Raw genomic sequence first — 10,456 nt, 5'->3', positions numbered from 1 at the left:
TAAGCGCATGGCTGTATTTAAAGGAAATGGGGATATCATAGTTCAAATCTCAATATTTCAAGACTCCTTAATCCTTAATCAATGCATTTTATAGTTGGATTTGATCTGATGATTAATGAATATCAGCAGATCACAGCCTACATACAACCATTTGTATATAAAATTATAGCTAGATGAACAATTATGACCAGGTTGTCACTGACAGCAATAATAATAATAATAATAATAATAATAATAATAATAATAATAATAATAATCAACGTATATTCTTGCATAACTAACTCCAAAAAGTAAAAAACCTCAACCTCATGCTGATCCCAAGTGTTAGTGCACCACCATGCGGGACAACCTCCCTGTGAATCACAAGCCCAGGCAGTTTCACAGCTTCTCCATAAGCAGCCCTTTTCTGCCCAGCGTCCGTCAGAATAGCGATAGTTTCGAGGTTTAGGGTCAGAAAACCTCATTAAAGAAACCCACAGCGTTTTAACCCGCTACTTCACACCGTTCCTGTACATTTTAGTCTTTCAGTCTTCGCTGAAAAGACGTGATTCTCGCCGGCTCCTCTATGTAGTCGTGGCCGAGTGGTTAAGGCGATGGACTAGAAATCCATTGGGGTCTCCCCGCGCAGGTTCGAATCCTGCCGACTACGGGCTAGCTTTTACCTCGGCACTTCCCCCCGAAATTCAGTCTAGTTTTATATCTTTACGATGAACCATTACGACAAACAAGCCTCTGAACCACATTAACAACGTATTAGGCCGGGAAATCGGATAACTTAGCTAGCTCGTTCGTTAGCAAAGCAAGACTACAGTTGGCTAAAAGTAATGCTAGCAGCAAACTAGCTAAGCTAAGCTAAGCTAAGCTAAGCTACGCTAAGATAAGCTAGCTAGCTCGCTGGCTAAAAGTAATGCTAGCAGCAAACTAGCTAAGCTAAGCTACGCTACGCTAAGATAAGCTAGCTAGCTCGCTGGCTAAAGGTAATGCTAGCAGCAAACTAGCTAAGCTAAGCTACGCTACGCTAAGACAAGCTAGCTAGCTCGCTGGCTAAAAGTAATGCTAGCAGCAAACTAGCTAAGCTAAGCTAAGCTAAGCTAAGCTAAGCTAAGCTAAGCTAACTAAGGAAGCCGCCTGGTCTTATGACTCGGGGCTGATTAGTTAGCGCTGGCTGCGTGGCTGGCTGCTTTTTACACACACACGAATTATACCCAGCGAAATGACAACAAGGCTTCTTTAACCACTTTAAAACATGCCAGATGGACTTATTACGAGCAGGTAACTCTCTTTAAATAAGTTCATGGACGCGTCTGGTAGTTTTTACATTGCTTGTTTGGGAAACTAGGGCTGAGACAGTCAGTTAAGCACCCACAGCCTTAACCAGAGAGGGAGGCTGTAGCTTTAGAGAGCCCAGTTTGGGATAAATGCCTCTCTGCACTTGTTTATGTTATGTAGTGACACTGTCAGATATTGACAGTGATATTAAATAGATATTAAACAGGGCTAGCTATGTTTATAATAGACAATCCTAACCTTTAAGAATACAGATAACATGTATGGTGTCAAAAGTGGGGTAGAAGAAAGGCTTAGCTATATTTTCTTTTGGTTTCCCACTTCATAGTTTCATTTCTTTGCTATCTTGTGTCATCCAGCTTTGAGGTCAGAGTCCTGCCCTTAGATCTGACCGCATTGTCAGGCACCACAGAACTGAATAGTCTGCCCGACAGACACACAGACAAACCTTTTTGCTTCTTCTCTTTTGATTAATACACAGGCCTCTGCAAAATGAGGCCACTGGTATCGACCTACAAGTGCCACAGTACCAGGAGATCCGAGGACCCATGATGACGGGCCATGTGGAGTACCAGATAGTTGTGGTCACCCGCCTCGCTGCCTTTAAGTCTTCTAAACACAAGCCGGGAGATGTTGTACAGTTGGTGGTAGGTCATCTCAAAGCCCTGGACACAAACACTAACACGTACTGAACAGGTGGTTTTTCTCATCTTCACATTTACATTTATGGCATTTAGCTGACGTTCTTATCCAGAGCGACTTACAAGGTTACTCGTATTACAGAGGGTCAGTGTAGTGTTAGGAGTCTTGCCCAAGGACTCTTATTGGTGTAGCGCAGCACAGTCACCCAGACCGGGAATCAAACCCCAGTCTCCCACATGGTGAGACTCACTGGCAGGTAGTGGTGTTATCTGTTGCGCCACACCAACCACATGGTGGGGTCTTCATCATGCTGGATGAACCAATAGTCTTTTTGTTTTTTGGGGCATTCAGGTTACTTTCTGCTGCTTGTTGGTTCATTCTGCTGACTCTAAAGTCAGAAACCAAACATTGGAGCAAAGGCTGTAAGCCAGGACACACACTGACAGTTCTCTTATGTGTGTTATATGTCACAGAAATGTAAGACATGACTCGGAAAGAGTTCAAACGAGTTAAATGATATTTACATACATCAATTCACAGTTCATCTATAAAGTTTTAGGACATCTGCTCATTCATTGTTTCTTCTAAAATCAAGGGTTTAAATTAAATAGATTATGTTGGAGTAACTGCTTCCTGCTGTCGCGGGAAGGCTTTCTATTAGATTTTGGAGCATTGCTGTGAGGATTTGATTGCATTTAGAAACAAGAGTGTTACTGAAGTCAGGATGTTGGAGGCTCACCACCCCACCTAATCCATAACATCCATAACCCCAAAGCATCCCAAAAGTATTGAATGAAGCACCACCATCATTCCAAAGACCACAGTTCTTCCACTGCTCCACAGCTCGAGGCTGGGGGTGGGGGCTTTACACCCCTCTAACTCACTTTAGGTTGGGTGCAACCTGAAGTACCTGAATGCATTTATTAGAAGGGGTGTCCACAAACATTTGAACATATTTTTCTATAGTGTATGTGTGCATCAACCAAACTGCTGAACTCCTGAATATACTCACTTATACAATCAGCGATGATTCTTAATTGCAAATTAGTGACATGATGTAAATCTACTCCGTAAGAATGTTGGGAAATTTGGGATTCGTTGATTAAAATGATGTTGTTAATAAGTATCTCCTCACAAGGAATCTGCTGATGAAAACTACTGTTCTTAATTCCGCAGGTCTCGAAGAAGTACAGTGAAATTGATGAGTTTTACTACAACCTAGCTGCTCAGTATCCCAACATCCATCTGCCTGCCATGCCTCGCAAAGCCCTGTTTGTGGGCGAGACTGACATCCGTGAACGCCGAGCGGCCTTCGACGAGCTTGTCCGATTCATTTCCAAACATCCAACTCTGGCGACGTGTCCAGAGCTGTTCGAGTTCTTGGGTGAGGAACTGTCTAATTACCTTATTTATATATATATATATATATATATATATATATATATATATATATATATCTCAATACTGTACTGTTTATATATTTTTGTGTCTGTCATTAGAGTTACGTGTTAAATGTTATCTTCAGGAGCGAAGAACAATGTCCGTGATGTCACGTCCTCAAACACCCCTGAACTAGTGGAGGAAGAGGATGATGATGACGATGAGCTGGATTTCTTTGGAAAAGATGAGGCATCTACTTTTCAATCTGACCGAGTCAAAAAGCCAGTGAAGGTTGTCGAGCCTCCTAAGAAGGTGGAAAATGATGATGATGATGATGAAGAAGAAGAAGAAGAGGAGGAGTTATTTGATCCCTTAGGAGGGGTGAGGTAGGAGTCTTGGTTATTGAAGGGCCTGGTTTACCTAAAGCTGTTACAGCCTGGTGGAATAGTACCATAAATACAACTGTAGATGGAAAACTGTAGATGATCTTGAGGTGAACTGTGATGCTTTTGAGTCACACATTGAGGCACATGAGACTGAAACATTCATACGGCTCGTAGACTCACTGTAGCACCACCCAAATACTGCAGCAAGTCCAGTAGATGGCAGCACAAGACCTTAGTTTATGTTGATGAATTATTAAGATGCCTTGCATATAAGAGCATTAAACTACATTAAACTTTAATTTTAACTGTACCTAGTTTACTCAGTGGGAGCAGGTTTCACAAAAATAATAATATATTTAATTATTTTATAAATAGTCATTAATTGAATATTTCTGAATTCTGTTAGTTTTAAGACTCTTAAAGACTCTTACATGTTGGAGCATTATCTCAAAATCCTGATCTTAAATCATGAAACACTCTGAAAGGTAAAGGTTCTACAAATGGCTCTGTAAGTGATGCCATTTAAAAACACTTTTTGTTCCAAGAACCATTGTTATAAAGAGTTGTGAAGACCCTTTAAATTGGAAACACACCTTTACATTGACTTCTTCAATCTCTTTTACAAAAATGGTTCTTTATAGATCCATAAATGGCTTTTCACCTAAAAAACAACTTGTAACATTTTTATGTTTCTGCTGTTGTTGCTAGTGACGTTTTCAGGTTTTAAAGTTACTCATTAGGTCTGGGCAATATAATAAAAAATACTATATCACAATATTTAAAGGAACCTTTCCGATTCCCGAAATATTCCCAATATTTTTCACAGACAAAAACATCAGTAACGACAGACTCTTAAAAACTACTATTTAGATCCTCTCCTGTACTGAATACAGTGATTTCTATTCAACATCTGCTGGCTTTTATTATCCAATTGCACCATTTCTTTCCTAAATGAAACATGCAGTTGATCAGTGTTTATTGAGCACTAACAATATCCTCGACATTCTTAGAAAAACATGTTGTCTGTCACAATAACAAAATTGATCATAAATGATATGATATATGATAAAATATCATCATATTGCCCAGCTCTATTCCTCACTTCAGTTCTTTATGTAAAAAATTGTAGATGTTTTTTAAGATGTTTAAAGCTTGTTACATGTTCAAGGTGTTGAAAGTAATTAACATACTGAGTGTAGTGTAATTACTAGGGCTGTAACGGTTCACACCATGGTTTGGACCTCACGGTTTGTTACAGGTTCGCTACTCTGCAAACAAAATAAGATTCTTAAATAAGTTCCTTAAGAATCTTATACTTTTAACAGTGTAAAACGGGGGGGGGGGGGGTTCTATACAGAACTGTTCCATCCAGTTCTGTATAGCAGTAGGTAATTAAGTAGTGTGCACACCCAAAAACGCCAACACATCGTTCTCATCTAATCCGCCATGATTTCTTGATTTGTAGACGATATAGATAAAGAGAGATGAAAACAAGCGGCTGAGTCACTCTCTCTATGAGAGAGAGAGAGAGAGAGAGAGAGAGAGAGAGAGAGAGACTACCACTCCAAAACCACTACAGTTCCAACAATACCATGCAAATCCAACAGCCAGCTTACAGCAGGTTCCAGGGTGACATGCATGATTGTGAAATTACTGTATTTACCTTATTAGTGCATACCATATCTTCCCTGTGCGCACCACAGCATGACGGTCCAATATGAATACACATACACCTCTAGTAATTGCAATACATAGTAATGTCGATTTTCAGATACCCTGATTATTTGTCCAGTAAACTGATGTGGCTCAGATAAGCTCATGGGACACTCTACGGCTTAGCTGCACTCCTTTTACTGTTTACATTTGGTGCAATGAACTTGGCGTACTACTGATGCTGCGATGTAGTTTATTCTAAATGAATCTAAATGTAATTACCAGCCTGAGACCAATAATTATAGGCAGTTTGTTCATGTCCACCAATTTTTTGTGTTTTACATCTCAAAAATGTTACAGTATTCTGATCTTACTGAACATCTTCAAGAATACACACTCTCCAGCACTGCTTCGACTGAAGATAACTATAAAAGGTCAATTATTCGCTTTTGTTCTTTGTTCTGGAAAGCCCTTGCCCTTATCTCTCCGTATGGGAATGTTCTCTCTTATTTAAAATTCCTTCAGAAAGTGATGAGGCACCCTCTTAGGAAATTTTCCACCAAAGACGACTCCTAAAATAAAATCATACGCAATTGTTTGTCAACCAGCTTACCACTGAATCAGTAATTCCACACTCTGGTTCTATATTGCAACATATGGACTTCTGGGAACATGGAGCGCCGGCACATTTTAATAGCTTCGAAATCTGTGTCACTGGCACAGTTCCTAAAAGAAAGAGGGTTTAAATATACCTTGTTTTTTTGTTGTTGTTTTTTAACCATATCCCAGCTGTGTGTTCTGGTGTCATTATTCATTGCATGTTGGCCAGATGTGATGCGTCTATGCGTCTACTTTGGCTTCTGCTATAAGGATCTTTCATGTCATGTCGACCTTTTTTAAGTTATTGACTGTTGTTGAAAGAGAAGTGTCTTTTATATTAGATTATAGATTTTGGCATGCACCTCGTATTGCTTTCACAGAACTACTTTAATGTTTTAGAATATTCCAAGAACTCTGTTGCACAATGTTGTGATCTTGACAAAAGTATTGGGACACCTGCTCTTCCAAAATTAAGGGTGTTAAAAGGACTTTATCCTGCTTTTGTTGGAGTAACTGTCTCTACTGTCCAGAGAAGGCTTTCTTCTAGATTTTGGAGCATTGTTGTCAGGATTTAATTACATTCATCAATAAGAGCGTTAGTGAGGTCAGGATGTTGGATGATCCAGAGAACACGGTTCCACTGCTCCACAGCTCAGTGCTGGGGATTTTTGTACCCTTCTAGCCCATTGGGCATCTGCTCCAGAGACTCCTATTCTATTGGCAGTACCTCTCTACAGGGACTAGACAAGCTTTGTGTCTATGTGTATGTGCATTTGTACATCTGCGTCAGAAATGGGTGCTTAATGCATTCGTTAGAAGGGGTGTCCACAAACATATGGACATATAGTGTATGTCAAAAAGTGTTCATTTTACCTGGTATCTCTAATGGAGTCCTCGTATACAGACATTTTATCCCATTAGTAAAAAAAAAAAAAAACGTAGGCTGTTTTTTCTGTACTTGTGCTTTTTGTGTCTGTAGGTCTAAGAAACCCAAGCCTGTACAGCCTGTGCCCAAGCCTGCACCAAAACCCAAACTGTCCCTGTTTGATGAGGAAGATGACCCGGACAAGGAGCTCTTTCAGCCTGCAGTAAAGGACGGTGTGTGCAGTTCTGATTTTGGTTCTACTAAATATAAAGTTGAATAGCATTCTGCCAGGTAATACATATTCTCCGAATAGCATAATGCTGTTGCCATTGCGTCTACAGACCCTGTACACCACTCAGAACATTGTGCACTCAGGCAGAGCTTCAAAATAAATTAAACAATGTTCTGCATGAGGATAGAAATCTTGTCCAATCGTTTATGTCCTCACTCTGCCTACAGGTAACCTGAAACTGTTTGAGGATCCAGATTTAGGTGGACCTGTCACTGTCGGAGACTCTTTGCTCCTGTCTAATGCATACCAGAAGAGTGGAGCATCTACTGCTCCAAAACTAGATGAAGAGGTGGATGAGCTCTTTAGGTCAGTCCTTGATCTACTTGAATGTTCTCCTGATGTCAGAAGGTCTTGAACTCTCACTGAGCTTTTGTCATAGTAAAGAACAAAAGCTAAATCTAAAAATAATGATGTATTAATAGGCTAAAACCTGCACCAGGGGAAGATGTGTTCTGTCAGAAGCTCATGCGTTTTTTATAAGGATACACTGATAAATCTGAAAGAAACCGACCCAGGAAATGTACTTGGATTTTTCACCTGCATGCCTTTTTTATTGTTTTGTGAGATGGCGTAACCGCGTGGCTGTGAGGCTGCTGTTGATGGATTGGAGAGGATTGACTGTAATGAGTGCATTGGAGCTCTGACTGCCAGCGGGTTTGGGTTACATAAGAGTGGGCTGCTGGCTATGCAGAAGCTTAGGGTGATATGGTGCAACTCATTTGTCAGCCTCCTGGACTGACATTCATAGGAAACAGTCTGTGCATTTTAATTGATAACATTCCCCTTCTATTATATTATGGTTTTATTTAATTTGGAGAATAATAATTTGTTTAGTTTACTCATCTGAGATTGCTAAGGTTTTGATCATATGATGGAAATCAGAAGTCGTTAGTCTGCGAAAATGTGGGACAGTTAAATCCATACTTCTTAACTGTTCCCCATTATTTTTTTGACCATTTTCTGACAAGAAACCTCCAGAAACCTGCTGTGCTTATGTCTAAATATATTGTTACCTTTCACTCAATGACCACTTCATGAGCTCCACTTACACTATATGTCCAAAAGTTTGTGGACACCTCTATTGACTCACAGCTTGTCTAGTCCCTGTAGAGAAGTATCCTGAAAAGGATAAGACACTCTGGATGGATAAACATGAACCTACTGGCACCATACCTAATGCCATGCGTGGGCTAGAGGGGTATAAAGTGGAGCAGTGGAACTGTGCTCTCTGGACTGATGGATTGTGCTCCATCCAATACTTTTGGGTTCAGCTGGGGAGTTTGGGATGAGGTGGGGTGGTGATCATCCAACGTCCTGACCTCACTAACACTCCTGTCGTTAAAAGCAGCAGTGCCTCAGCAGAAAGCCTTCTCTAGACAGTAGAGACAGTTACAGCAACTAAAGCTGGATAAACTCTCTCTAATACCCCTGATTTCAGAAGACACAATGACCCAATGTATGAGCATGTGTCTCAATACTTTAGTCCCTATAGTTTACCTTATAGGTCCATAGTAGTGTATAACTACTGTCTGTAGCTCCTGGGTTGCCCCACAGTCTGTCAGCCACCTTCTACTCCATTCGTCATTGGCCAGTTTCTAACCACAGAAGCGGTGTTATTTTGGTTGTGGACCATTCTTAGCACAGCAGTGACCTGGTATTTTGTGTGTGGTGCTGGTGTGTATCAGGCACTGCTTAGGGTTGTACACATCAGAGTCATTGCTTGATTAAGAGTAATCCATTACTCAATACATCCAGCTAAAAGACACTCTGCGGTCTGACCGTTGAGGGGTGGCTATAGGATGGCTAACACAAATTGCATTGCATCAGAAGGGCTACAGTCTCCAACTGATCTGAGTAAGATCAGAGTAATGAGAATCTATGACATTTCTGACAAATGGGGAATGTTTATTATATAATAATTCTGCTCCATTATAATACTCTCATGTCCTCTGGCCAGTGTGACTGTGGAGATAAATGAGCACAGGTAAATAAGATTGACTGACCAGAAGATGTTAAATATCTGCAAATGATTTGAAGTTTGAGCTCATTAAACAAAGCACAGTGTCCTGAGATCTCATTTGGAATGTCATGTTTCCTTAATCAGGGTGGAGGAGGATTTGGACAAACTTCTAGCAATCAGTAAACCTGTCAGACCAAAGCCAGCCATTGCCCCAAAACCCAAACCAGCCGTGAAACCCAAACCAGCTGTGAAGGCCAAGCCAGCCGTCCCCCAGAAGCCTTCTTCTCTGGCACAGGCTAGTGCAGCTCCTCCTCAGCCAGACACTGCCAAGGCAATGGATCAGCTAGACATCCTGAAGTACATCCAGCAAAATGAGGCTGCAATCAGTGAGGACCTGGACCTTTTTTAGCTTTGCTGATCATAATCAACCTTTACCTAACCCCAGGTGATACAGTGTTGATTTCTCACTCTCCTATGAGGTCTTCAGCAAACCATGAACACCAAACAATTTAAAGAGCTGGTAAAGATGCTACTTTTTACTGAAATTAAGCACTGAAGTGTTGTCTGTCTCCATCAGTGTTATGCAATGTGCAGTGGTAATGCACCTCAGCAACAGTTAGAATATTTTGCATAGGGTATAAAGGCCTAAAAATGAACAGATTACTCATTAGAATGGCAGATTCTATACATACACTTTGATGATGTATCTTTGTACTTCGTGAGCTAATTTTGATATTGTATATCTCATAATATGGTGATTATTGAGAAGGAAAACTCGACTAGTGTTTGAGCCTATTTGTTAATGGCATGATTATGCATTTTGAAGGATTTTTGCATTGAATTACATAGAAAAAAAATGGAACCAGTAAACGTTGTATCTTCTCAAGTGATGATCTACAGAAGACGTTATTCAATTGTGGAATATTTTGATACTTTTATAAATAGCAAATTATGGATTTCTCACTAGTGTACAGGAAAATATCAGAAATTAACTATTGAAACAGTGGCAAATGACATTTTGTCGAATCATTGTAGCACTTTGCTTCAGCATTTTATGTAAAGCTGCAGAGTACTGCTGATTAAATAAATGACAAGATTGTGATGTATCTTATTTTTTTGTCAGACATTTCATAATTTGCTAATTATCTATTACCACCTTTGAAAAATATATTGTCTGCTACTAATAATGATAATAAAAATTATAATAATAATATTTAAAATGTGTATACATGAGAATTAAATGAAAGTGTCTGAATGTACACTATATGGACAAAAGTATTGGGACACGTTACACCTACAGTAGCCCATTCCAAATCCATAGGCATTCTTATGGAGTTGGTCCCCCTTTGCAGCTCTAACAGCAGGTCTGGATCTTTATGTGGTCTGACACT

General features: G+C 40.0%; 1 protein-coding gene and 1 non-coding gene across 2 annotated transcripts; both read left to right on the top strand.

The window, feature by feature from the left end:
* Positions 1-567: 567 nt before the first annotated feature.
* trnas-aga (transfer RNA serine (anticodon AGA)) lies at positions 568-649 on the top strand. The gene has a single exon. It is a non-coding gene; the product is annotated as a tRNA-Ser (tRNA).
* Positions 650-1,139: 490 nt separating this feature from the next.
* On the top strand, positions 1,140-10,176 carry hs1bp3 (HCLS1 binding protein 3). Its single transcript, XM_072689150.1, has 7 exons — positions 1,140-1,272; positions 1,769-1,934; positions 3,106-3,313; positions 3,455-3,695; positions 6,928-7,046; positions 7,273-7,411; positions 9,210-10,176. Exons 1-7 carry the CDS (start codon positions 1,247-1,249, stop codon positions 9,472-9,474), a joined length of 1,164 nt encoding a protein of 387 aa, XP_072545251.1. The 5' UTR covers positions 1,140-1,246; the 3' UTR covers positions 9,475-10,176.
* The last annotated feature ends 280 nt before the right edge of the window (positions 10,177-10,456 follow it).

The sequence above is a fragment of the Salminus brasiliensis genome, chromosome 10, assembly GCF_030463535.1.
Source record: "Salminus brasiliensis chromosome 10, fSalBra1.hap2, whole genome shotgun sequence".
Taxonomy (NCBI): domain Eukaryota; kingdom Metazoa; phylum Chordata; class Actinopteri; order Characiformes; family Bryconidae; genus Salminus; species Salminus brasiliensis.
Note: the sequence above shows the minus strand (reverse complement) of the source record. Positions and strands in the feature narration are given on the sequence as shown.